The following is a 27963-nucleotide window of genomic DNA, read 5'->3' on the forward strand; positions in this document are numbered from 1 at the left end:
GTGGGAAGATTGTTTCAGCTTAGGAGTTCAAGACCAGCCTGGGCAACATAGTGAGACCCCCATCTCTGTAAAATAAATTAAAAAATTAAAAAAATTCAAGAACAACGCATTTGTTATTATGGGTCTTACTGAGCTAAAATCAAGATGTTGACAGGCTATGTTATTTTCTGAAGCTCTAGGGGAAAATCCATTTTCTTGCCAGCTTCCAGAGGCCGCCAGCATTCCTTGGCTGGTGGTTCCCTTCCATCTTCAAAGCCAGTGATGACTGGGTAAGTTTTCTCACATCACATCACTCTGACACTGACTCTTCTCGTTAGGGTTACACTGGGCCCACCTCGATAATCCAGGATAATCTCTCTATTTTTAAGGTTAGTGATTAGCAACCTTAATTCCCCCTTGCTGTGTAACATAACATATTCACAGGCTCCAGGGATTAGGGTGGGGCAAATATGGGAGGCTATCATTCCCCCTACCAAAAAGTGGTAAGAGCAGTACTGACAGATGACAACTATGTGATATACATATGTTAGAAATAATTAGGGCAATTATGTAACAGTTCTCTCTCTATATATACAGTTTATAACAGTTACAATGTGCCCACTACTACACTAAGTACTTGATATGGTTTGGATCTGTGTCTCCACCGAATCTCTTGTTGAACTATAGTTCCCAGTGTTGGAGATGGGGCCTGGTGGAGGTGGCTGGGTCGTGGGGGTGGATTTCTCCCACGATGATGAATGGCCTAGCACCATCTTCTTGGTGCTGTTCTTGTGATAGTGAGTGAGTTCTCAAGAGATCTGGTTGTTTGAAAGTGTGCAGCACCTCCCTGCTCACTGTCTTTTGCTCCTGCTCCCGTCATGTGGGACGCCTTGCTCCCTCTTTGCCCTCCATCATGATTGGAAGCGTCCTGAGGCCCCACCAGAAGCAGAAGCTGCTATGCTTTCTGTACAGCTTGCAGAACCGTGAGCCAAATAAATCTCTTTTCTTTATAAATTACCCAGTCTCAGGTATTTGTTTATAGCAGAGCAAGGACAGACTAACACAGCACTTTACAACATTAGCTCAAACAACTCTATGCATATTATTATTCTTCGCATTTTACAGATGAAGAAATTGAGGCACAGAGGTTAATTAGCTTGCTCAGGGTCACCTAGCCAGTAAATGGGAGCTTGAACCCCAGTTCCAGAGCCTGCTCTTAAACACCATGCCAGGCAGCCTCTCAGGAAATAGGGTATCTTAAAGGAGCCACTTACCTAAGAACAGGACTAAGCACTTTCATTTAGGGAGCACGTGAACTGACTCATTTACACTACATAGATAACTGCCAATATACGGAGTCTTCTTTTATTGGGCGTCTGCAGTCTGATTAATGAGAGATTAATTAATAGTCTGTGTTTACTGAGGGTCACTTTGACCAGGCCAAATGAAGAATATATTAAAACATACAATATCCTATGTGTACTTGACACATAGAAAGTGCTCAGACAAGCAAAATGCTGGTGAAGCACAGATAAATAAATCAGTATCTGTCTCTAAGCAATTTGTGAAACATATGTTCTGAGGAAGGAATCGAACTAACCAGCCATTCTTCATTCTAAGCATGACTGGAGAAGGCTGGAAACAGATGAGAGGGTCTTTGAGGCCAGTGCTTCTCAAACTTTAATGTGCACACAAATCACCCAGGGATCTTGTTAAAATGCAGATTCTGATTCCATAGGTCTGGAGCAAAGCTGCAGAACCTCTAACAAGCTCCCAGGTGATCCTGATGCTGCTGTCTGTAGGCCACACTTTTGGGCAGCAAGGTCCTGAGCCTGCAATGTTATTTCCCCACCGAAAATGTATGGTCATTCATTTAGTTGGACACCAACTGTCAAGTGCTGCCAGGCTAAGTGCTAAGGATAAACAAAACAGATACAGAAACAGAACTCTCTGCTCTTACGGAGTTCACAGGCCAGTTAAGGCACTGGTGAGTTTCTCTAAATTCCACAAATCAAGGGCAATGTCCAGTACAAAATGAACTCGATCAAAGACAAAACCCTTACAGAACTGTCTGCAGAGTGAGAACAGATACACAGGTTGTGCTGGAAGCAACAATAATGTTGAGATGAATACCTCTCTCTTCAAGGACTCAACAGATGACTCAAGCTATAATAAAACCGGACACTCCTGAGAAGCAGAGTGGGTGAGGGATGAAACTAGGTGTCAAGGCCAACTTCAAACCCAACAAAACCCCATGGACATGGAACCATGCCTATATATCATCTCTGGGTCCCTCTATTCAGTATGGCAATGTGCAATAAGACTTCGTAGCATTTGGCCGGGCGCGGTGGCTCACGCTTGTAATCCCAGAACTTTGGGAGGCCGAGGCGGGTGGATCACGAGGTCAGGAGATCGAGACCACGGTGAAACCCCGTCTCTATTAAAAATACAAAAAAATTAGCCGGGCGTAGCGGCGGGCGCCTGTAGTCCCAGCTACTCGGAGAGGCTGAGGCAGGAGAATGGCGTGAACCCGGGAGGCAGAGCTTGCAGTGAGCCGAGATTGCGCCACTGCACTCCAGCCTGGGTGACAGAGCGAGACTCCGTCTCGAAAAAAAAAAAAAAAAAAAAAAAGGACTTCGTAGCATTCGTGAGAGTCAGGTATAAACAAAAAGCTATATAAAAGGAGCAGTCAAGAAAGTGGTGTCTGATGAGAGAAACAGCTAGATGGTTGTGGACACATTGAGTATGAGAGCTGAATGGAGGCAGGGTGGGGGGTTTCTTATCAAGGTCCAAACCCTTTAGTTTAGGAGGAAACTAAAATCCAAAGCAACATTTGGATTGCAAGCAGCACTTCTCAACCGGGACAATTTTGCTCCTTCAGGGGACATTTGGCAATGTCTGAAGACATTTTTGATTGTTACAACGGATGGAGTGCTACTGGCATCCAGTGGGAAGAGGTCAGAGACGCTGCTAAAAATCCTGCAAGGCACAGGACAGCCCACTACAACCAAAAATCATCTGCCCCAAAATGTGAATGGTGCAGAGGCTGAGAAACCCTGAGTTAAGGACTTTGCCCCACGTTAATGAATGAATGTCACACCATGGAATAGATTAGAGCAGGGCAACAGAGCATTCTGCAATGATGGAAACAGTCTATAATCTGTGCTGCCCAATATAGTAGCCAATAGCTACATGTGGCTCTTGAACACTTGAAATACGGGTAGTGTGACTGAAAACTAAAGTTTAATCTTTAATAATTTAAATTTATAACAGCTACGCATGGCCAACGGCTACTCTACTGGACAGAACAGAACTACAATTCACCTCTTCTGACTCCCAGACTGGTATTCTTCCAGTTTCACAGCCTGCTTCTTTCCACTTTTCTGAAATCACTCACTCACTTGACTTTAACACTAAAATTTGACTGGGAAAAAACCCACAAAAGTAAAATAATACTGCAGAAAAAAAATAAAAAATTAAAACATCCCCAGTTAAACTTTCGCTGTTTTGTACATTGGGAAATAAAGTAAAATATCAGATCATTGTTACTCATACATGTTACAAGACTACAGAAGCAAGAAAGGTCAAATTATTTCTACTTCCACTTGCAGGGAAGGGTGTTATAACACAGATAAAACAAACAACTCTCTGAGCCTTGAGATCACGAGGTTTCCGACCTGATTTCTCTACTTGGTCACTAACAATCTCCTTCACTTCTCAGAAGCTGGGTAAGAAACCAGGCTGGTCAGCATCACCTGCAAATTCTCCGGCTTCTGACTTCTCTCCCACCACAGAGACAACTCTCTGATCTGCTGGTTTGGGTGGCACCGCACCGAAGACTCACCATGTGCCATGCACTGTGCAAAGCACTACCCATACATGATGTCACTTCATTCTCACTGCAGCCGTTCATGGCACCGGGAGATTAAAAAGCTGGGACCAAATCACACAGCCAGTCAGGAGTAAAGCGGGGACTCCCAGATATGGCTCCCAACCTGCTCTTAAATACTGCGCTAAGGTAAGGGCCTAAAAGCTGGGAAAGTAACCCTGGCTGGGAAGGCGTGAGGAGTCCCCCTGGGGAGCAGAGCAGTCAGGGGCTGCATAGCCAGGGAGGGGTCCTGGCGGCTCTTACTTCTCGATCTCCAGCGCTGCCACCTTCCGCTTTTCGTACAGCTTGTCATTGAGGGCGCGCACGATGTTAGGCGTGAGCGGCGCGAAATCCTTCTCGGGGTTCATGGTGGCAGCTGGGGGAGACTCGCGACTCCTTAGCCCGCGGCTGCCGGGGCCGCGCCGGGGCCAGGGGAGTCTGCAGCTCCGCTCTGCCCTCGGCGCCGGCGCATGGACCGCGCCGCTCTAGGCTTGCCTGCCACGCTCCGCCGCCTCGCCCTGGAACCCGGGCCCAGACCCCGCTCCAGCACACCTGACCCTGGCCGCCTAACAACTCCCGCCCGGCACTAGCGGCACTCACGGGACAGCGGCCATGTTACTCGGGTCACATGACTCTACAGCACTTCCGCCTTCCGTCGCGAGGACCCGCCCCTCGCCAGCCACGCCCCCACCGCAGGTCGCAGGTGGATTAGCCACGCCCTCGCAAGGCTCCACCCACACTGCGCACACTATCGCGCTGCGCGCCAGGTAGCTGCAGTGTGGTTTGAGACGTGCTTTATTTAATGGGTGTGTAGCTCACGCCTAATTGACGGCACGTGGTGGGCTTCTGTAAACGTTCGTAAGACCGAATGGGTTCCTGGAGTCTGATTCACTTAACATAATTTATTCAATACTCACCGAATTCACTAGTTCATTCAGTAGTTGGTCACTTACCAATTTCCTAGATGCAGACGTTTCCCTAACTGCAGTAACACTGTCATCACTTTCACCATATTCTAGCCACTTGTATTATCTATTTAACGTTTTCCTCAAATCAACTCACTTTAAAAAATACCTTAAATCTCTTTTAGCTTTGCTTATGTCCTAAAATCATGAGTTTGGATAGGTATATTTTTTCTAAGACACATCAAAATAAATTCTCAATTAAAAATGGCACTACCCGTCTACCACCTAAGATCTCAGGTACCAACAGTGTCTGTCACTCCACCATTTGGGGCTGTGTTTACCATGCTCTGATGCCTAGGAGGGCTGGTTACAGACAGAGAGAAAGGCCCCAGATCTGCTGAGAGCGGGTCTCTAGATGGGTCCCCTGGAAAGCAGCCCCTTCAGATGCTTTGGGAATCACATTACATGGTGAAACAGAAATCCCAACTATGTGGCAAGATATTTAAAAGCAATTTATGGCCGGAGTGTGGTAAACATGCAGTTAACAGGGAGGTGCATCAGCCTTTCCTATCATAAGCTTTCAGAGTCAACAGGGACTTAGAACAAGGGCTGGATTACAGTGGAGCTCAAAGAATAACAGTTTCAGAATGCGTGGTGATACTTTTTTTAATGAATGAAAAGTGCATACATAGGCCTTATAACAATCTTGAAAATGGAGTATTTTCCTCAACAGAAACAGGGACACAATGAGTAAAGGGCAAAGGTAGGCAGAATTCTAGGATGACCTCCAATATTCCCACCCCTTCGTGTTCATGCCCTGTATTATCCCCTTTCAGTGTGAACAAGACTTGTAAATATGATGGGCTGTGCATCACTCACATGATTATATTATGTAATATTGCAGAAGAGAATTTGCAGATGTAATTAAGGTCCCTAATCAGCAGACATTGAATTAATAAAAAGAGAGATTAACTTGGGTGGGCCTGACTGAATCAAGTGAGTACTTAAAAGAGATTAGAAGAAATCTGAAGTGGAAGAGAGACTCTCCCGTAAGGACTTTAGTCATATGGCCGCAAGGGAATGAATTTTGCCAACACATTGAGGGTCCTTGGAAGCAGATCTTTCCCTAGTTGAGCCTCCTGATGAGGATGCAGCTGGCCAGCACCTTGATTTCAGCCTTGTGGAACCCTGAGCTGAGAATCCAGTTCACGCTGGGCTCTCAACCCATGGAAACTGTGAGATAATAAATTTGTGTTGTTTTGCTCTCCTAGTTTTGTGGTAATTTGTTATGCAGCCATAGAAAATGAATACAAAGGCTAATCCCAAACTCTGCAAGTCATGGATATATCATGTCTAGAAAAATCCGTAAAAAATGTATTCTCCTATACTGGTGGGGTTTCCATAGCTGTTAAAACCTTTGCTGACACAATCCTATGAATGAAGGTAGGTGCGCTAACAAGTAGTAGTAGTACTGCCAAGGACATCTCCAAATGTCTTGCAAAGTTTGGTTTTAGGATTTTGATGATGGTTGATGAAAAACACTGAAAAAACGTAAATCAATGGGAATGATTTGGTTCTATTTCTCCAATGTGTGTGCATTTTCACGGGACCCATATCTAATATATTTCATGTTTCTTTTGCTTTTTGGTTTGGCTTTTTCTTAGAGGTGAACTGAATTCCCCAAGGGTCATGATACAGTTTTTGATAATTCAAACAAAAAGGATTTTTTTTTTTTTTTTTTTTACCAGAAGTATTCTTTTCTCCTGAAATTACATTCTGGCTCAGGTTGCTAAGTAACCAGTTTTTTATTCAAGGCCCAGACCAATGCCTACCTTTAGGTCAGAAGTTCCTAGAAGGAAGTGGTTCTTTTCTCTAATATCTTGAAAAATGCCAACTAGGTAAGATTATTTATGCATAATTGAGCTAGCAGTGGTGGTAAAAAATAAAGCCCAAAGGCTACCCTTGCCTTCCACCCTTGTCCCTCTTCTCTGACCTGTGACCATTCCTGTTGCAACTCTTCTAGACTAGGGGATAACTGATGTGCCTGACTGCATACTAGTCATCATTTCACAGTTACAATTCATCTGCATCTGTGTGATGCTTGGTTGTTATGCTAGAATTTGTAATAGTTCTGTAACAACTATTCATAATAGCTATTACAAGGTATGTAAAAGTTATGACATAACTTGTAGCAAGAGGCTGCTGGTAACATTGGAAGAAACTGTACCTAAATCTTGAACTGTGCAAAGCAGCTTCTCCAACAGCAATGTAATTGCAGCTGGAGTTTCAGGGCAACAGGGTTTAAGGTATTAGGTAGAGGTCTTGAAATGTGGCAGGCCCTCACCAATGTTACAGTATTGTCACCTCAGACTTGAGGCTCCTAAAGAAGTGGTTAGACTTAGCATGCCACACTCACTGGGGGCTCAGTGTGGAACGAAGCCAGGGAGCCCCATTCCCATGGTATTCTGTGCACAGTGCTCCTTGGAGTTCTGCCACACAGCTACCCTGACATTTTCTGAACATCCCCCAGTTAGAAGTCTCCTGGTCTGCTTTGCTGAGAATGGATTCTCCAATGTAACTTCCACAAGCATGTGTTGGAAGGGTTATTTTCATCAAGCCCCGTTAAGCTACTTTGCCATTCCAAATTTGCTAATATAAGACTATTTTGTTATTGTTTGAGGCCAAGGAAGCATGAGAAAAATCTAAAGGGAAGAAATGCACCCAATCTCAAACCAGCCTGGAAGAGGGTTCACACTGGGGCAGGATCTGAGCTTCGCTCTTGGTCCCAGGGAGAAGGAAATTCCTCCTCTCTCAGGGACTAGGAGGATTTGGACCCTAGACTCAGTGATGTTATAGGACCAACACATTTGTGTGCCCACTGTGCAGTAACAGACCAATGCACAGAGACAGTGGGGATGCAGCAGAGAAAGTGATGATCAAAGGTCACTGAGTGATGAGATGGGAGGAGACCCTCAAATCCATCTCCCGGAAGAGTTCTGGGCTGGGGTTTTTAAGGGGATCCTGGAGGGTGAAGGGCTGAAAAACTAGGTCACTGATTGGTTGGGTAAGATGGATGAAATCATCAAGAAGTTGAAACTGCATTCTTTGGTGAGTCAGCTTCTTGTGGGGTCCTTCAGATCAGCTGATGTCAGTTGTTTCACTGGTACACAGGACCAAGAATAAATACCTCAAACGGAAAACTTAACGTTTCCTAATGTTCAAGTTGTTATCTCCAGAGCATTGAGGGGAACTATGATCTTTAGCAGGGTCTACGTGATTCTGAAACAGCAGGCATCAAACAGCTATGAGGAAGCAGGTCTGAGCGCAGACTGATCTGGTGATTAATACTGAGTGTGCTGCAACCTGGGTTCATTTTTGTTTCTCTCCCTCCCTTTTCCCTGATTAATTTTATAAAACGTATATGGGCAGCTTCAATGGCTTGGGGAAGCACTGGAACAGGTCTGAAGTTAGGGGAGTTGCCCCTAGCCCCATGGCTGGCTATGAACCATGCTGTGACTGACAGCATGTTAGCCAAGATTTCACACAGCTTCTTCCACCTTTTCTTCAGCCTTAGGAATCATTTACATGTACTACATTCACCATTATTGAAAAGATACCACCCTTTTGAAGAGTAGGGTGACGGACCAATTGATTTTCTTCTCCCAACCTATACCTCTGATGAATAGGTGGAAGGAGGCACATTTTGGGAAGGGTTAATTTCATCAACTAGGTCCTATGCAGATTTGGTAAGACTCCTCTCAGGACTGTAATGAAGAGAGTTATGGCTGTGGGTTTGGCAAATGTCAAGTTTTGCCAGGTACTTTAAGGTAGCACTCTCAGCTGCAATGTGCATGCAAATCGCCTGGAGGTCCATGAAAATGCAGATTCTGATTCAACAGGTCTAGGGTGGGGCCTGAGGGCCTGCCTTTCTAACAAATTCCCAGGTGATGCTGATGCTGCAGGTCCATAGGCCACTCTGAATAACCAGGAGGCTCGAGGCTTTAGAGTCGTGGTTCTCACAGTCTGATTGGTCTCACCAACGAGCATCACCAGGAACTGGCTAGAAATGCAGATTCTCAAGCCCCACCCAAATCTCCTAGATTGGACTTCCTGAGGGTGGGGCTCAGCAATCTGTTTTAGTAAGCCCTCCAGGAGATGCCGATGTATACTAATATTTGAGAAGCACTGACTTTATACAGATGCTGTATATTTACAAGTCATCACTCTTGCTCATTGATCTTAGCATCCTCTCGGATTATTGGTCAGAGTGATGTTTGCTCACTTAACAGTTGCGAAAATCTGTCATCTGGTTGTCTTTATACCTATCAGTGGTGTCTTTAGAGGTTATAAAAATAAATTGTCTATGAAGTATGGCAGTCCTCCTCATCTATGGTTTCAGTTACCTGTGGTCAACTGTGGAATGAAAATATTAAATGAAAAATTCCAGAAATAAACAATTCATAAGTTTTAAATGGCACGCTGTTCTGAATAGCTTGAGGAAATCTCATGCCATCCCACTCCATCCTGCTCAAGATGTGACTCATCCCCTCGTCTAGCGTACGCATGCTGTAGACACAACCTACTTGATAGTCACTGAGTAGATGACTTGGGGTTAGCAGGTCAACTGTCGTGGGATCGCAATGCTTGTGTTCAAGGAAACCTTATTTAGCTTAATAATGGCCCCGAAGCACATGGGTAGTGATGCTGGCATATTATTATAATTATTCCATTTTATTATTAGTTATTGTTGTTAATCTCTTACTGTGCCTAATTTATAAATTAAACTTTATCATAGGTATGTATGTAAAGGAAAATACCACAGTATATGGAGTGTTCAGTACTATCTGTGGTTTCAGGCATCTACTGGGCACCTTGAAATGTATCCCCTGAGGATGAGGGAGGACTACTGTAAAGGTCTGTGTTTACGGACATTCTAGAAAAAGCTTCTTTGGTCCTAGAGTATACCGGGCTAGGGTTGTAGGGAGGTGCAGAAGAAGTAGAAGAGTCTACCTCCATGAAAGCCGCCTCTGACAGGTATAAGGGCTTGCTAAAAGATTGCCGGGCCACACCTACAGACTTTTTGATTCAGTAGATCTGACATGGGGACTGAGAGTTTGGATTTTTAATAAATTTCCAGGTGATAGTACTGCTGCTGGCCCAGGGACCATTTTTGAGACCCACTTCTTTACGGCATTCATTCCCAAGAGGCCGTCTTCTTCCAGCCTCCTGCCCCTCTTGCAGGAGGGCTGTAGGGCATGAGTGTGGGAGGCAGGTAGAGGCAGGGGGACCCTCCGTCAGAGGTGTATGTCTGCAGAAGCAAACCCATTCCAGGGCCAGACTTTAACCATCTTTATTTCAACAGGTGACACTGATAGGTAAGTGGTCCTATTAATACATACCACAAGACCCAGGGGAAGCCAAGTCTCTGGGCTGAGGAATGTGCCCCACTGCTCCTTGGAGGTGAAGCTTCTGGAGTGATGTTTGAGAAAGGCACTGACTTGGATCACCACACTTTAGGTGCACACAAAATAGGGGCAGTTGCAATGTATCAAACTGAGGTGTGGTTCTTCCCCTGGCAGGGATTTCCTGACTCAGTTGCAGCACAGGGCAGGTGATTCATCTGTAGCACTGGTTCTCAACTCTGCTGTACAAGTTAAATATATATATAATAAAGATGCCCATGCCCCTCTCCAGACCAGTTACATCAGATAGGGACTGGGCAGGTTCTGAGTGAGAGTCAGGTGGTCCTGATGTGCAGACGGGTTGAGAATCCCTGCTCTCCCGCTGAGTGCTATCCAAGGCGGGGTGTGTGTGTGTGGCAGGGGGAGCTGGGATCTCTACTAGCCTTTCTCCAGGGCCTAGACTTCAGTGAGAACTTTCTGTGTAGGGCAGATGTGGGATTCGGACACTGATGGTATAAAAGCCAAGAGAAAAAGTGATGGGAGTGCCCCTGGATTGCCCTAATGTTATCTGCTCATCCCTTTGAAAATATTTATTTGGCTTTCATGTGAAAGCAGAATAAAATACCACATCAAAACAGTCATGTCTAATGGCTTTTTAAACCATTTTGGATTTTAAAAAGAAACTGCAGTACCCAGCGTCACGCACTGCTAAGTGTTATAGAGTAGAAGGTCATTAGTGTGATACCTGTGCCTTCTTCATAAAAATGGGAATTATTACCAAGTACTTGAGCTTTGGGGCCATGTCAAGAAACTCAAGGTAGGGACTTACAAAGATTCAGTTGTCTAAAATATAGAGCTGTTGTGTGTAGTTATAATGTTTAATATGGAATAGATATTTCATATCTATATTTGGAAAACACATAATATGGAAATAACTGCCCTATAATTGTATGAGAAGAATAAAAACTGTTCCTTTAGAATTCTTATTGTTTTCTCTATTCTTTTTCAGGCTAAGACAATGCATAGCTTTTGGCTGATACAGGTAACCTTGGTTACCACTAAAGGGTGATCCCCTTCAGATAATAAACCCATTTAACTCCAGTTTCACTCCCTTCACCAGGAGGGCAGCTCACAGTCAGCTTGGTGGTGATGGGGGTTTTGCTGCCAGATGGGTTTCCTTCAAAGGAGACTGTGATGTTGTTGATCTTCTTGGGCCGCACAGACTCTACAGCGCGAATGGTGAAGGCTGGGTTGTCCACGATGATGGAGAAGGTCACCATGTGATAGAAGACATTCTTGAAGGGGATGATTATGCTGTACCCAGCTCGGATCAGGAAGGGACCTTGGGGCTTGGGAGGCAGAGCCATTCCAAAGAGGGGGATGATATACTCTCCACCTGCGAGCGATGATAGGATCAGGGTGCCCTTGGTCTCACCCAGGTGGCTGGGCTCGAAGAAGACTTCCACGCTGGCTTCAGTGCCTCCCTGGCCTCCTGGGGCTGCATTAATGAGTTTTTCTGCGTGGAAGTCTGTACAGTCGGTCTGAAAGGGGAACAAACAAACTCAGCTCACATGAGATCCTGAAGAGCACACCAGGAGCTCAAGTCTACCCCAGCCCCTCCACTCCTGGACATCAAGCAACTATGTCTGTGTGAGACTGGGAATGTTATAAAGTTGTGTCCTTATAACTCCCTTGCAGGGTAGGTATTACTAATTATTATTTCTATTTTGCTACGAAGAAACAAAGGCAAAGAGATGTTAATAATGTGTACTGAGACACAGCCAGATTATGTCAATAGGGCAGTCATGGAGGCTGATCCCCTATATCCGGTTCTTTCCTTCCATGCACATGGAAGACCAAACATTCCGGCTCCTTGCAGATGGGTGGCGCTAGTTCCAGACAATTAGCTGTGAGCAGAAGTGAAAGGTGTCACTTCCATGCTAGAGCCTTTCATTGCCAATTTAACTCCTGTCAGGGTCTTTTCACCCCTCTAGTACTGTACTGGAAATATTTGAGATGGCGCTTGAATCCCAAGGGACTGAGATGAGCAGGGTCCCCTGCTGGCCTCTCTGGAAAATTGCTCAAATGAGAAACAAGCCTTCATATTAAGCCCCTGTGGTTGTTACTGCACACAACCTAGCATCTCTTGGCTGATACAACTGATCAAGAGCCTCTGCCTCTTGGCTACAGCCACAAGATCTCTGATTTACCTGGGCATGTGACTGCCCAGTACAAAAGCTACCTTTCCTGGCTCCTTTGTTGATAGGTGTGGTCCTGTGAAGTTTTGTTCCATGGAATATTAGTAGAGGTGATATATACAACTGTCCCCTCTTCCCTTGTAGCTGGCTGGAATGTGGATGTCCTGATAAACCATCTTGGCCCATGTGGACCAAAGCAGCTCCCTGCAGAGGGCAGAGCATCGGGACAGAAGGTGTCTGGGTGCCTGGTGTCAGTGAGCTGCCATTCCAGCGCAAACTGCTTATGCCCAGACTGTTATTTGTGAGAGAAACCAACATCTAATTTGCTGTTATTTGTGGTTTCTGTTTTTTAGAATTTTATTTTATTTTTTTAAATAGAGATGAGGTCTCGCTATGTTGCCCAGGCTGGTCTTCAAGTCCTGGCTACAGCGATCTTCCCACCTGAGCCTCCCAAAGTGCTAGGATTGCAGGCGTGAACCACTGTGCCTAGCTTTGGGTTTCTGTTTTAGTAGTTGAACCTATATTCCAACTGATGTAACAGCTAATGTATATAGCCTAGGCTATAAGAAAATGGCTTTAGATACATATTTAAATCCTTATAGCAATCCTGCAAGGTTGGGGGTATTATCCCCATTTATAAATAAGCTTAGAGAGCTTAAGCAAATTATTCATACAAAGAGTAAGTGGTGAAGCCAGGACTCAAACCCATGTCTATTTGATTCCACAGCCGATACCATGACCACTAAGCTATACTGTCTCCCTCTGTGGATCACTGGGCGTGCTGTGTGAAACAGAACTCCCCTACACTCCATCACAGCTTGTTAAGACAGAAAGTCTATAATGGCAGAACCCAGGTCTGGTTCTGTTTGTTTCTAGCTGGGAGTTTCCAGGCTAGATTCAGGCCTCTGAGGCAGGTGTCACCATGACAACGAAGCACCTGAGTCTCTCTGAGTCTCACATTCATGCTCCCTGTGTCTCCTCTCATTGTGTTTGAACCCAGCGTTCATGTGAGGGAAGGGCAGAAGGTAGAGCAGGGGCCACTCACCCTGCAGTAGTATTCTGTCCTCTGCCGTGTGTAATTGATGAACTTCACAAGGATGATTTGGCTGCTGCCAAGGACAGTCTGGAAGTGAACGGGTTTTTCCGGAAGTGCTGGCGTGGCTTTCAGATTGAGCTCATACTGGTAGTAACCCAAGTCAGTGTTGTGCAAAGTTAGTCTTCCGAGGGTTTCTCCAGCTTTCAGGGGCTGGAATTCAAATGAGAACGTGCCCTGGAAGAGAAAAGAGAGGATCCTGTCATGCTGAAAGGCTAATTCATCACCTGCCACCTAGAGACCTGCCCAAGGCTCCATAGCAGGTTGGGGGCAGAAATAGTGCACATGATCATGCTGTTCTTGCTCCTGGGGAACCTCTGTCCAAACCAGCCCACCCTCCCTCCCCTGTACCTCTCCTGGCTTTCTCTAGTTCAGGTGATTCTATATCTGGGATCTCTATGAATCTAAGTGCAGGTGCTGGACCCTCTCCTGAGAAGCACACATAGGGAAATGTGGAGATGGGAGAGTGCTGCCAGTAGGAGGGCTGAAGCTTAGGCAGCTCTTTCTTTGCTCATGGCCAATCTCAGAACAGCGTCCTGGGTTCTGCCATCCTCCATTATTACCCATAGCGATACAAAGCAAGAACCAGAAAGCATTTCTTATATAGCAAAACAAGGGAAACAATTTGAATGTATTATTAGTAGAAGATTAGTTAAACAAATTATGGTTTTCTCATTTCAGTGGAATATTGTGTAGCCACTAGAAAGGATGAGGTAGAGCGGGGCCTGGTGTGGTGGCTCATGCCTGTAATCCTAGCACTTTGGGAGGCTGAGGTGGGTGGATCACAAGGTCAGGAGTTCAAGACCAGGCTGACCAACATGGTGAAACCCCATCTCTAAAAAAAATTACAAAAATTAGCTGGGCGCAGTGGTGTGCGCCTGTAGTCCCAGCTACTCGGGAGGATGAGGCAGGAGAATCGCTTGAACCCGGGAAGCAGAGGTTGCAGTGAGCCAAGATCGTGTCACTCCACTCCATAGCCTGGGCAACAGAGTGAGACTCCGTCTCAGAAAAAAACCAGAGGTGTAGAGCAATACACATTGAAATGAAAGGTGTTGATGTTGATGATATTTTAAGTGGAAGAAAGGAGGTTCCAGAAATGCATATATAGTATGAGCTCTTTTTTATGAAGAGTATGTCTATGGATGTACAGAAAGAGACTGTAAGAATATATACCACACTGTTACCAGTAGTTATGTTAGGGTGGGTAAATGGGATTCTGGAGACTTATTTTCAATTTCATACACTTTTATATAGGTAAAATTTGGTTTTACTATGAGTAAGTATTTAAAAAAATAACTAGTTCTTATTGAAAAATATCAGAGGCTGGGCTCAGTGGCTCACACCTGTGCTTTGGGTGGGTGAGGCAGGAAGATGACTTGAGCCCAGGAGTTTGAGACCAGCCTGGGCAGCATAGTGAGAGCCTGTTTCTACAAAAAAAAAAAAAAAAAAAAAAAATTAGCTGAGTGTAGCAGCACATGCCTGTAGTCCTAGCTACTCAGGAGGCTGAGGCAGGAGGAGTCCTTGATTGTAGGAGTTTAAGGCTGCGGGGAGCTATGATCATACCACTGCACTCCAGCCTGGAAGACACAGTGAGACCCCATCTCTAAAAAAGTTTTTTAAAAAAGAAAAATATCAGAATAAAAAGAAGATATCGCTGAAGTTATAGATGTTTAACAAAAAAGAATATAGTATAAGAATTTAGATAATTTTACCACAATTTAAAAACTAGATAAAATAGACATGTGTACAAACAAATATAACCTATAAAAACAGACCCCACTTTGGGAGGCCGAGGTGGGCGGATCACCTGAGATTGGGAGTTTGAGACCAGCCTGACCAACATGGAGAAACCCCGTCTCTACTAAAAATACAAAATTAGCTGGGCATGGTGGTGCATGCCTGCAATCCTAGCTACTTGGGAGGCTGAGGCAGGAGAATTGCTTGAACTCGGGAGGCGGAGGTTGTGGTGAGCCGAGATCACTCCAGCCTGGGCCACAAGAGCAAAACTCCATCTTGGAAAAAAAAAATCAGACCCAAGAACATATAGAAAACCCACTTAGTTCTATTAATATAACCATTAGAGAAATGAAATCAATAGTAAAAAAAATCCTTAAAGAAATTCCAGGTTCATAAATCTTTACTCGTAAGTTATACCAGACAATCAAGGATGAAAGAATACTAGTATTCCACAAATTCTTTCAGAGAAAAGACTAAGAGGGAACCTGCTCCAACCAGCATAAAGTTGATACCAATATCCAACAATAATAGGAGAAAGAAAAATTGGATGCCAGTCTTTCTCCTGAACATAGTGAATTTTAGAAGATGGTTGGGTACAAAGTCATTAAACAAAATAAATGAATTGTAGCCAGGCGTGGTGGCTCACGCCTGTAATCCCAGCACTTTGGGAGGCTGAGGCAGGAGGATCACTTGAGGCCAGGAGTTCCAGACCAGCCTGGCCAACATGGTGAAACTCTGTCTCTACTAAAAATACAAAAATAGCCATGCATGGTGGCGCATATCTGTAATCCCACCTACTCAAGAGGTTGAGGCATGAGAATAGCTTGAACCTGGGAGCTGGAGGTTGCAGTGAGCCTCATCACGCCACTGCATTTCAGCCTGGGTGACAAAGCGAGACTCTGTCACAAACAAACAAACCCGAAATAAGTGAATTGTAAAAGACGATGGGGTACAAAATCAATATACAAAAATTAATTATATTTCTATATGCTTACAACAAATAATGAAATTTTAAAAAGATACTATTTGTAATAGCATCAAAATATATAAAACCTAGAAATAAGCCTAATAAAAGATGAATAAAGTCTCTACATAGAAAACCAAAAAAATGCTATTGAGAGAAATTAAAAAGGACTTAAATAAGTGGAGATTTGCTCGTGGATTGGAAATCTCAATATTGTAAAGATATGAATTCTCCTTCTGATAGACAGGCCCAAGATGGTCCTCAATAATCCCCACCTCTGGGGATTCCCAGTCTCTTATAGTCTTCTCCCATATGATACCATGGGCTGACCTGTGTGACCACCGGCATATGGTAGAAAAGATGGCATGTCACTTCTGAGATTAAATGATGAAAGACTGTGGCTTCTATTCTTTTTTTTTTTTTGAGACAGAGTCTCGCTCTGTCACCCAGGCTGGGGTGCAGTGTTGCCATCTCGGCTCACTGCAATCTCTGCTTCCCAGGTTCAAGCAACTCACTTGCCTCACCCTCCTGAGTAGCCAGGAATACAGGCACATGCCACCATGCCCGGCTAATTTTTGTATTTTTAGTAGAGACAGGGTTTCACTATGTTGGCCAGACTGGTCTCGAACCCCTGACCTTGTGATCCAACTGCCTCGGCCTCCCACAGTGCTGGGATTACAGGTGTGAGCCACCAAGCCCGGCCTGTGGCTTCTATTCTTGTGCACTCTTTCTCTTAGACCTCTCATCCTAGGGCAAGTGAGTGAGCTGCCATGTTGAAAGCAGCTCTAGGGAGAGGCCCACATGGTGAGGAACTGAAGCCTCCAGCCAACAGCCAGCAGGGAGCTAAGGCCTTTCCAGCAACCACATGAGTGAGTTTGGAGACAGAAAATCTAGCCCCAGTCATGCCTCGAGATGACTGGTGTCCTGGCTGGCAACCTGATTCCAGCCTCCTGAGAGACCCTGGGCCCAAACCACCTGGCCAAGGTGCTGCTCTTAAATCCTGATCCTCAGAAACTGCGCAGACAGTAAATGTTTGTTTTTTTAAGTTGCTAAGTTTTGGTTCATTTGTTACAAATCAACAAATAACGAAAATATTCTCAAAATAATCCATAAATTCAATGTAATCGAAATCAAAATCCCAACAGGTTATTTTTCTTTTCTTTTTATTTTTTATTGAGGAACTTGACAAGCTGATTTCAAAACTGATATGTAAATGTAAAGGGCCAAGAATAGCTAAGATACTCTGGCAGAACAACAATATTAGAGGTTACTAAGTCTCAACATAAAGCTGGAATAATTGCTTGCTTTACCAGACATCAAACCTTACTCTAAGTGGGTAGTAATTAGGATGTTCTGATATTGGCACAAATTCAGTAATTAGATCATTATGATATCATAGAAAAGCTAGAACAGACCCATGCATAGATGAACTTGATTTATGTCATAAATGGCCCTGCAGAGCAGTGGGGGAAAAGATGGCCTTTTAAGTAAAAACAGTATGAAACAATTTATATCCATTTGGAAAAAAAGAAAACTTGACTTCTGCTCACATATGAAAAGCAATTTCAGGCTTTAGGCAAGATGATTGCAGCAGCATAGTTTGGTATCTCCCCAAATCTCCCCACAAAATGCACAGATCTACTAGGTTAACAGCAGCAAGAACACATGGCCACGATTTATAACAAAGCTCAGTGAAAAGGTAACCCCTCAAATCCCAAAATACTAGTGGGTAGGACCAAATTACTAACAGCTAGCAGATGTTTGTGGTATCAGCCACCACAGGGGAAAAGCAGGAGGAAGGCAAAAGAGCACCAGTCTTGAGAGCCCAAGAACCCAGTATTGCCTCTGAATTGGGGGCTCTCATGCAACCTGGAAAACTTTTTTTCCCTTGACATTGCATGAACAGGCAAAACCTGGAAAACCCAATAGGACAATGTGACAATAGCAGCCTAAGCTGGAGGAATAATTTCGGGCTCCAGTTTATGGTTAATTGCAAAAACTGTTGCGATAAGATTGGACAATATGGGGCAGTATAGGCCATTTGAATGCACAAAACCAAGTGACTGATGCTCCTTTCTAAGATAAAACTCCTGCACTGAGAGAAATTTATGAAAGTAGAATCTATTTGACCATAACAGAGACACTAGTCTAAAGGAAAGGTAGAGCTCAGAAAAAAGTGGGGATGAGAGCAGAGAAAATAAATCTTAAAAGCATAAGGGCTGCATTTGAAAAAAAAAATCAACATTTGGCAGTTACAACAGAGGAGACAGCCTTAGATACACAGGTTACCTTTTCCTTCCAAGAGTATGGAAAAACCTAACATGAGCAATGGAAAAGGAGGATGGTAGAATTATACACAAAGTTATCGTCTTAAAAAAGTGAATCTGAGCAGAGTAACAATGAAGACAAGACAGGAAGAGATATCTACAAAACAAACAAACAAAAAAGAAAACAGAACAGCCCAGATAACGAGAAAGCACATGGGGGAGTATAAACTTGACTACGTCAGTATATTAAATACAAATAATATAAATACTCTAGTGAAAAGTAAAGGCTGCTAGGATGGAGTAAAAAAACAAATCTGGCTGGATGTGGTGGCTCACACCTGTAACCCTTGGGCTCAAGCCCGGGAGTTTGAGATGAGCCTACAAAAAAATATAAAAATTAGCCGGGCATGGTGACACACACTTGTAGTCCCAGCTACTCGGGAGGCTGAGGTGGGAGGATCATCTGAGCCTGGGGAGGTTGAACCTACAGTGAGCTATGATCACCCACTGCATTCCAGCCTGGATGTCAGAGTGAGACCCTGACTCAATCCCCTCTCCACCCACCTCTCTTAAAATCTATCTCATCTATATACTGTTTATAAAAGACACATTTAAATTATAAGGGCACAGAAAGGTTGAAAGTATGACAATTAAAACATACACTATGCAAATACTAACCAGAAGAAAGTTGTATTAATAGCAGACAAAATGATCTTCAAGGCAAAATCATTAGTAGAGACAAAGAGGATCACTTCGTAATGAAAAGAGTTTCAAGCTACCAGAAAAATACTATCATTTTTACTTAACCAAAACATAGCTTCAAAGTATCTGAGGCAAAACATGACAAACTACAAGAAGAAACAAACAGATCCACAATCATAGTGATATACTTTAATGTACTCTCTTAACTGATAAAAAAAAAAAGCAGACAAAAATATCAGTAAGAATATAGGAAATTGAACCCGGCTGGGCGCGGTGGCTCACGCCTGTAATCCCAGTAGCACTTTGTGAGGCTGAGGCAGGCAGATCATGTGAGGTAAGGAGTTTCAGACGAGCCTGGCCAACATGGCAAAACCCTGTCTCTACTAAAAATATAAAAATTAGCAGGGCGTAGTGGTGTGCGCCTGTAATCCCAGCTACTCGGGAGGCTGAGGCAGGAGCATTGCTTGAACCTGGGAGGCGGAGGCTGCAGTGAGCTGAGATCACACTACTGCACTCCAGCTGACTGAGTGAGACTCTGACTCAAAAATAAACCACGGCTGGACGCGGTGGCTCACGCCTGTAATCCCAGCACTTTGGGAGGCCAAGGCGGGTGGATCACGAGGTCAGGAGATCGAGACCATCCTGGCTAACACGGTGAAACCCCATCTCTACTAAAAATACAAAAAATTAGCTGGGCATGGTGGTGGGCGCCTGTAGTCCCAGCTACTCAGGAGGCTGAGGGAGGAGAATGGCATGAACCTGGGAGGCGGAGCTTGCAGTGAGCCGAGATCGTGCCACTACACTTCAGCCTGGGTGACAGAGCGAGACTCCGTCTCAAAAAAAACCCAAAAAACAAAAAACAAAACCTCAAAATGGCAAATGCATTATTTTAAAAAATAGATGGAGGATCAAAAAACAACAACAACAAAACCACCCCACAAAACTACACAACTACACACTGGGCCATAAAAACAAATCTAAACACATTCTAGAGAACTGAAATAATATAGAATATGTTCTCAGATCACAAAGTAATTTAAAAAATAACTAGAAAAATCCACGTTTAGAAATTAAGAAACTCTTCTAATAACCATTAGTTAAAAAAGAAGTATTAATCACAAAAATTAGAACCTTTTTGAACTGAATAAAAAACACTACAATCACAATTTGTATAACTGCTAAAGCAGTACTTAGACATTTATAACCTTAAATGTATAGATTGGAAAATCAAGAAGACTAGAAGTCAAAGCACTAAACCTTCATCTTAAAAATTAGATAAGCCCCCAGTATCCCCAAAGGAAGCAGAAAGAAGGAAATAATAAAGACAAGAGCAGAAATCAAGTAACCAGAAAGCAACCATACAATAGAGTCACAATGGAGCCAAAAGATGCATTTTGGAAAGAAACCTCTGGTAAGACTAATCAAGAAACAGAGAGAGAAGGCACAATAACCAACATTAGACATGAAAAAGCAACGTCACATTAAAAAGGTAATACGATATTAACAACTTTATACCAACATTTTAAAATATGGATGAAATGAACATGGTCTTATTACTGACTCAAGAAGAAACAGAAAATCTAAGTAGTCCAATAACCCATTAAAGGAATTGAATAGTAGTAGACAAGTAGTAGACAATCTCTCCCACCTCCACACATACAAAAACCCACCAGGCCTAGGTGGCTTCATCTGTGAGTTCAAGAAAGACATAATTTCAATCTTTTATAAACTCACAGAATCCAGAAAGTGAGAAAATGCCTGACTATATATGGCTTGCAAAACTTTGGTACGCAAACTGGATAAAGACAGTATGAGACACCTGTAACCCTTGGGCTCAAGCCGGGGAGTTTGAGATGAGCCTACAAAAAAATATAAAAATTAGCCAGGCATGGTGACACGCACTTGTAGTCCCAGCTACTCGGGAGGCTGAGGTGGGAGGATCATCTGAGCCTGGGGAGGTTGAACCATAAGCTCACTCAGGAACACAGATGCAGATCTCCTATACATAATATTACCCAACTGAAATCAATCTGTTTGTAAAAAGGGAAATTAAGTCCACGAGGAGTTAGCAGTTTATCAGATTAGTAAACCTTAAAAAAACCCGACAATATCAAGGGTTGGTGAAGACGTGGAACATTAAGAACTCTCATCACTAATTGGCAATTACCTACTAAAGTGAAAGCTATGCACACTCTATGACCAGTGGTTCGACTCCTAGGCATATGCTGTGGAACAACGTATGCCTGTGTGCATTGGAAGGATATATGCACCAGGAGGTCCATGGCCACATTTTTCGGGATAACTAGACATTGAAACCAACACAAATGACCAGCCACTGAAGAATGAATATCTAAGTTGTGGTCTAGTCACACAATGGGATATTCCACAGCAGCAAAGGCAAACGAACCTCAGCTGTGTGCAACAACATGGACAGCTGTCACAATCACAAGATTGAGCAAAAGAAAGAAGACATTACAGAAAGCATATGCTGTGATTTTTCTCACAGAAAGTTCAAAAACAGGCAAATCTAAACTGTATTGCTCAAAAACAACAAAAAAATGATTATCACAAAATAAGAATACTGGTAACTCTGAAGGGTGAGAGAGGGAGGGTGCTGTGATTGCAGAGGGGCACATGGCTGAAGGAGGTTTCTGGGGTGATAGCAACTTCATAATTCTTGGCCTGGGTATGAAACAGATATTTATTTCATAATTATTTGTTTGAAACACAGGTTTTAATACATTACAGGTATATATATGTTTTATAGACTTTTCAGTATAGATTTTACAGTTCACAATGAAAAAGATCAAAATAAAATAAAGGGCATGGAGACTTGCTCTGAAGAACGGAATGGATTGTAGATTCTGCAGAGGAAGGAAGTTGGCTGGGGCTGGAGTGAGGGGAACTCATCAAGTGGGCTGAAGGTGGAGAAACACAAGAGATTTGATAGAATCTGGACAGTAAGAGTTTGGAGTGATAAACAGATAAAAAGATTCCAAAGAAAGTTCATCTCCCTACCAGTTCACAATTCTATAATTCCAGCCATGCCCTCCTAACCACTGTCAAAGTTTTCCTGTGCTCCTTCCTGAAGTAGTGTGTGTGTGCGCACGCTATTACGTACCTTGTTTTCCTTTTCACCACACCTATTCTATACTGCTTTTATTTTATTTTATTATATTATTTTGAGATAGAGTCTTACTCTGTTGCCCAGGCTGCAGTGCAGTGGCACAATCTCGGCTCACTGCAACATCCACCTCCCGAGTTCAAGCAATTCTTCTGCCTCAGCCTCCTGAGTAGCTGGGATTAAAGGCGCCCACCACCATGCCAGGCTAATTTTTGTATTTTTAGTAGAGATGGGGTTTCACCATGTTAGCCAGGCTAGTCTCAAACTCCTGACCTCAAGTGATCTGCCCTCCCTGGCCTCCCAAAGTGGTGGGATTATAGGCGTGAGCCGCTGCGCCTGAATGCTATACTACTTTTATAATTATCAAAAAACAAGAAAAATAGTTTTAGCTGGAACAAAGCAAACAAACAAATCACAGAGACAAGGTTCATAAGAGAATTCCAAACTATGTGCCCAAGCTCCTATGAGGACTTTAGCAACGAGGAAAGGAACATGAAGGTGATTGTCCCATCCCCTGCCTTCCTGACCACTGTCAGGGCTGGCTCACTCTCCAGGGATGCAGAGTGTGGATCCAGAGGTCTCATGGGTGGAAGCCACTATCACAGCTCTCAGGGAGCCCCCCGACAGCCAAGGGGCCATACCTCGGAGTTGGGAGGCACCACAAACTGGGAGGGCAGGGCGATGTCGGGCATCCGGCATTCCGTGGAGAAGGTCACCGAGTAGGGCAGAGGGTTCTCCAACTTGATGGAGGCTGATGCAACTTGCCGGACCGGGGTCACCATCTCGATGGTTTTGATGATGCCTGAAGGGATGACCCTGAAACTCACATTGTAGTACAAGAACTCATTTGTCACCTCGTTTCGGAAGGTCACCTGCATTCACGGGGAGAGAGGGAGGAAGGAGGGAAGAGTAGGGGTGAGCCGAGGGTCCTCTGCGCATTTTCAGGGGCTCCTTCTCTTTGTTAGCCTTGTTTGGCACGTGAAACATGGGTACCAGGCTGACAGGACCCTCGCAGCCTACCCGGATCCCTGCCAGCCAGACTTTCTAGTTAGGGATTCCAGCTCCTCACAGATGAGAGATTATTAAATAGCCTGGGCTTGCTTTAGAAGAGGCTAGAGCAGAACTGTCCAATGCCAGCACTTCCCTGGTGGGGACGGCTGGCCGGCTCTGGAAAACAAGTGAGACCTGTGAGGTAAGTTTCAATGGGCTTTCTTTCTTTCTTTTTGAGAGGAAGTCTCACTCTGTTGCCCAGGCTGGAGTGCAATGGCATGACTCGGCTCACTGCAACCCCCACCTTCCGGGTTCAAGTGATTCTCCTGCATCAGCCTCACAAGTAGCTGGGATTACAGGTGCCTGCCACCGTGCCTGGCTAATTTTTGCAGTTTTAGTAGAGACGGGGTTTCATCATGTTGGCTGGGCTGGTACTGAACTCCTGACCTCCAGTGATCTGTCTGTGTTGGCCTCCCAAAGTGCTGGGATTATAGGTGTGAGCCACTGCACCTGGCCACAATGGGCTTTCTTCCTATTCCTGTTGCTGCTGGGATAGTTTAAAAACAATAATAACATCTGACACTTAATTAATGATGACTGTGTGCCAGGCAATAAATAGAAATGCTTAATTAGTTAATTCACACAATTCATAGGCACTGTTATTATGCCACTTAACCTTTTTAAATTAAATTAAATTAAATTTTTATTTTGTAAAGATGAGGGAACTGAGGCTTAGCAAACTCAAGTATCTTGCCCCAGGTCACACGTAAAGAAGAGTCAGGACCAAGATTTGAACCCAGGTTAGACTGACACCAGAGCTCACACTTGCAACGACACTATACTGTCCTTTCACCCCTGCAATGGACTTGTGCTGCTCACCTCTTTAAGTTCTCTTCACTAGTGACTGATAATGTTCAGCATCTTCTTGCGTTTTTATTGGTCATTCATATAGCTGCTTTCATGCAATAGGGTCTATTGAAGTGGTTTGTCCTTTTTTTTTTTTTGAGACGGAGTCTCGCTCTGTTGCCCAGGCTGGAGTGCAGTGGCGCGATCTCGGCTCACTGCAAGCTCCGCCTCCCGGGTTCACGGCATTCTCCTGCCTCAGCCTCTCCGAGTACCTGGGACTACAGGCGCCCGCCACAACGCCCGGCTAATTTTTTGTATTTTTAGTAGAGACAGGGTTTCACCGTGGTCTCGATCTCCTGACCTCGTGATCCGCTCGCCTCGGCCTCCCAAAGTGCTGGGATTACAAGCGTGAGCCGCCGCGCCTGGCCAGTTTGTCCTTTCTAACACATTGGGTTGTTTATCTTATTATTATTAGGTGTTAATAGTTCTTTATATAGTCTGGCTTTTTACTTTCAACTTCTTTGTGTCTTGAAGAGCTTCTAACACTCCCTGTCTTTTAATTGGAGTATTTAGTGTTTTATATTTAAAGTGATTGTTTTTTGTTTTTTGTTTGAGATGGAGTCTTGCTCTGTTGCCCAGGCTGGAGTGCGGTGGTGCGATCTCCGCTCACTGCAAGCTCTGCCTCCTGGGTTCACGCCATTCTCCTGCCTCAGCCTCCCAAGTAGCTGGGACTACAGGCGCCCGCCACCATGCCCAGCTAATTTTTTTTTTGTATTTTTTAGTAGAGACGGGGTTTCACCGTGGTCTTGATCTCCTGACCTTGTGATCCGCTCGCCTCGGCCTCACAAAGAATTGGGATTACAGGCGTGAGCCACCGCATCCAGCCTAAAGTGATTGTTTACATGTTTGGCCCGAAGTCTGCTTCCTTGCTAGTTATTTTCCACTTGTCCCTTTTATTTTTCATTTTTCTGTTGTTACTTTCCTGCTTTCTTTTGGATTGATATATAATCTTTTGGAATATATTTTATTTCGTCTACTGGCTTCTTAGTCATATTTTAAAACATTTTTTTTTTTGAGAGGGACTCTCACTCTGTCACCCAGTTTGGAGTGCAGTGGTGCGATCTCAGCTCACTGCAACCTCCACCTCCTGGGTTCAAGTGACTCTCCAGCCTCAGCCTCCCGAGTAGTTGGGATTACAGGCATGTGCCACCACATCGGGCTAATTTTTGTATTTTTAGTACAGATGGGGTTTCACCATGTTGGCCAGGTGGGTCTCGAACTCCTGACCTCAGGTGATCCACCTGCCTCAGCCTCCCAAAGTGCTGGGATTACAGGTGTGAGCCACTGCACCTGGCCTTTAAAACAATGTTTAGTGGTTGCTTCAGAGCTAAAAATGAATCCTTATCAACATTTATTAAATGTTAATATTTTATCACTTTCCACTTGACAATGGACGCTTCCTGGTCCCTACCTCACACTTAATAATAACTTTGCCTTAGCATCACTTCATTTGCCTGTCCACCTCATCTTTTGTGCTTTTGTTGTCATATCTTTTATTTCTACATACATAAGAACATCCACCTTAGAATGTTATTATATTTGTTATAAACTGTCAGTCGTCGTTTAAGAAACCCAAGAAAAAAACCCTCCAAATATATATTTTGCATTTCCCTAGGTATTGACCATTTCTAGAGCTCCTCTTTTCTTCCTGCAGACTGGAGTTCCCATCTGGTATCATTTCCCTTCAGACTGAAGATCTATTAACATGTTGTGCAGTAATGTAAATCTGCTGACAATGAATGCTCTCACGTTCTTTTATATGAAAACGTCTATTTCACTCTCAGTTTTAAAGGACATTTTCAGTGGATAAAGAATTTTTTTTTTTTTTTTTTTTTTTGAGATGGAGTCTCGCTCTGTCGCCCAGGCTGGAGTGCAGTGGCGCGATCTCGGCTCACTGCAAGCTCCGCCTCCTGGGTTCACGCCATTCTCCTGCCTCAGCCTCTCCGAGTAGCTGGGACTACAGGCGCCTGCCACCATGCCCGGCTAATTTTTTTTTTGTATTTTTAGTAGAGACGGGGTTTCACCGTGGTCTCGATCTCCTGACCTCGTGATCCGCCCGCCTCGGCCTCCTAAAGTGCTGGGATTACAAGCGTGAGCCACCGCGCCCGGCCGAAGAATTTTTAGATGGACTGTTTCCTTTCCTTTCAGTGCTTTACAGATAGCTTCCATTATTTCCTAGGTGAAGCCAGAACTCTAGGACATCCATTGTTATCGCTGTCCCTCTCTCTGTAATATGTATTTTTTTCCCCTGGCTGCTTTAAGCTTTTCTCTTTATCTTTGTTTTTTGGCAGTTTGAAAATGAAACGATGCCTGATGTATACAGGCATAGTTTTCTTTGTATTTCTCCTGCTTGAAGTTTGCCAGGTTTCTTGGATCTATAGTTTTTTTTAAAAAACCTATTTTTTTAAAAAATATCCAATTAGGAAAATTTCAGTATTTTTTCAAATACAGCCACACCTCCATTGATTGCACTTCACTTTATTGTACATTGCAGATATCACATTTTTTAAAATAAATTGAAGGTTTGTGACAACCCTGTGTTGAACAAGTCTATTAGTACTATTTTTCCAACAGCATGTGCTCACTTTGTATCTCTGCGTCACATTTAGGTAATTCATATTTGGACATTTTCCATTATTTTTATTTTTCATAAAGATGGGGTCTGGCTGTGTTTCCCAGGCTGGTCTTGAACTCCTGACTTCAAGCAATTCTCCTGCCTTGGTCTCTCAAAGTGTTGGGATTATGGGCATGAGCCGCCATGCCTGGTTGTTTCATTATTTTGATATCTGTTACCATGATCTGTGATCAGTGATTTTGGATGTTGATATAGCGTGGCTTTGTGTCCCCACCCAAATCTCATCTTGAATTGTAATCCCCACATGTCAAGGGAGAGACCTTGTGGGAGGTGATTGGATCATGGGGGTGGTTTCCCCCATGCTCTCATGATAGTGAGTGAGTTCTCAGCAGATCTGATGGTTTTATAAGGGCTCTTCCCGTTTGCTCACCACTTTCTCTTGCCTGCCACCATGTGAGATGTGCCTCTTCCCCTTTTGTCATGATTGTAAGTCTCCTGAGGCCTCCCCAGCCCTGTGGAACTGTGAGTTAATTAAACCTCTTTTCTTTAGAAATTACCCAGTCTTGTGTATGCTTTATAGCAGTGTGAAAATGGACTAATAGAGATGTTACTAGGTAATTGTTTTGGGGTGCTATGAACTGTGCCATACAAGATGGTGAACTTAATCAGTAAATGTTGTGTGTGTTTTGACTGCTCCACTGCCTGCCTATTCTCTCATCTCTATCCCTCTCCTTGGACCTCCCTATTCCCTGAGACATAACAACATTGAAATTAGGCAAATTAATAACCCTATAATGGCACTTAAGTTAAAGTGAAAGGGTCACATGGCTCTCACTTTAAGTCAAACGCTAGAAATGATTAAGCTTAGTGAGGAAGACATGTCAAAACCTGAGGTAGGCAGAAAGCTAGGCCTCATGCACCAAACATTTAGCCAAATTAAGAATGCAAAGGAAAAGTCCTTAAAGGAAATTAAAAGAGCTACTCCAGTGAACTCACAAATAATAATAATTACATAATAAGAATTATTGCTGATATGGATAAAGCGTTAGTGGTCTGGACAGAAAATCAAACGAGCTATAGCATTCCCTTAAGCCAAAGCCTAATCCAGAACTAGGATCTAACTCTCTTGAATTCTATGAAGGTTGAAGAAGTAAGGAAACTGCAGAAGAAAAGTTTGAAGCCAGCAGATGTTGGTTCATAACGTTTAAGTAAAGAAGTTGTCTCCATAACATAAAAATATAAGGTGAAGCAGC

General features: G+C 43.8%; 2 protein-coding genes across 3 annotated transcripts in view; both read right to left on the reverse strand.

The window, feature by feature from the left end:
* The window catches only part of VAC14 (VAC14 component of PIKFYVE complex), a 113811-nt gene extending 109329 nt beyond the window's left edge, over positions 1 to 4482 (reverse strand). The window contains exon 1 of one of the 2 annotated variants that reach the window (XM_030829505.1): positions 4112 to 4482. In XM_030829505.1, coding sequence (XP_030685365.1) covers positions 4112 to 4215 — 104 coding nt within the window. In that variant the 5' untranslated portion in view covers positions 4216 to 4482. The remainder of the gene's footprint in view (positions 1 to 4111) is intronic. The other variant, XM_030829512.1, reaches the window with a different exon arrangement.
* A 6536-nt stretch (positions 4483 to 11018) lies between these two features.
* HYDIN (HYDIN axonemal central pair apparatus protein) overlaps positions 11019 to 27963 on the reverse strand; it is a 442024-nt gene continuing 425079 nt past the window's right edge. Inside the window, exons 83-85 of the mRNA XM_030829570.1 lie at positions 22881 to 23111; positions 13398 to 13622; positions 11019 to 11695 (exon numbers count right to left, since the gene is read on the reverse strand). Of these exons, the coding sequence (XP_030685430.1) occupies positions 11213 to 11695; positions 13398 to 13622; positions 22881 to 23111 (939 nt within the window). The 3' untranslated portion in view covers positions 11019 to 11212. The remainder of the gene's footprint in view (positions 11696 to 13397; positions 13623 to 22880; positions 23112 to 27963) is intronic.

This window comes from Nomascus leucogenys, chromosome 2, assembly GCF_006542625.1.
Source record: "Nomascus leucogenys isolate Asia chromosome 2, Asia_NLE_v1, whole genome shotgun sequence".
Lineage (NCBI taxonomy): Eukaryota > Metazoa > Chordata > Mammalia > Primates > Hylobatidae > Nomascus > Nomascus leucogenys.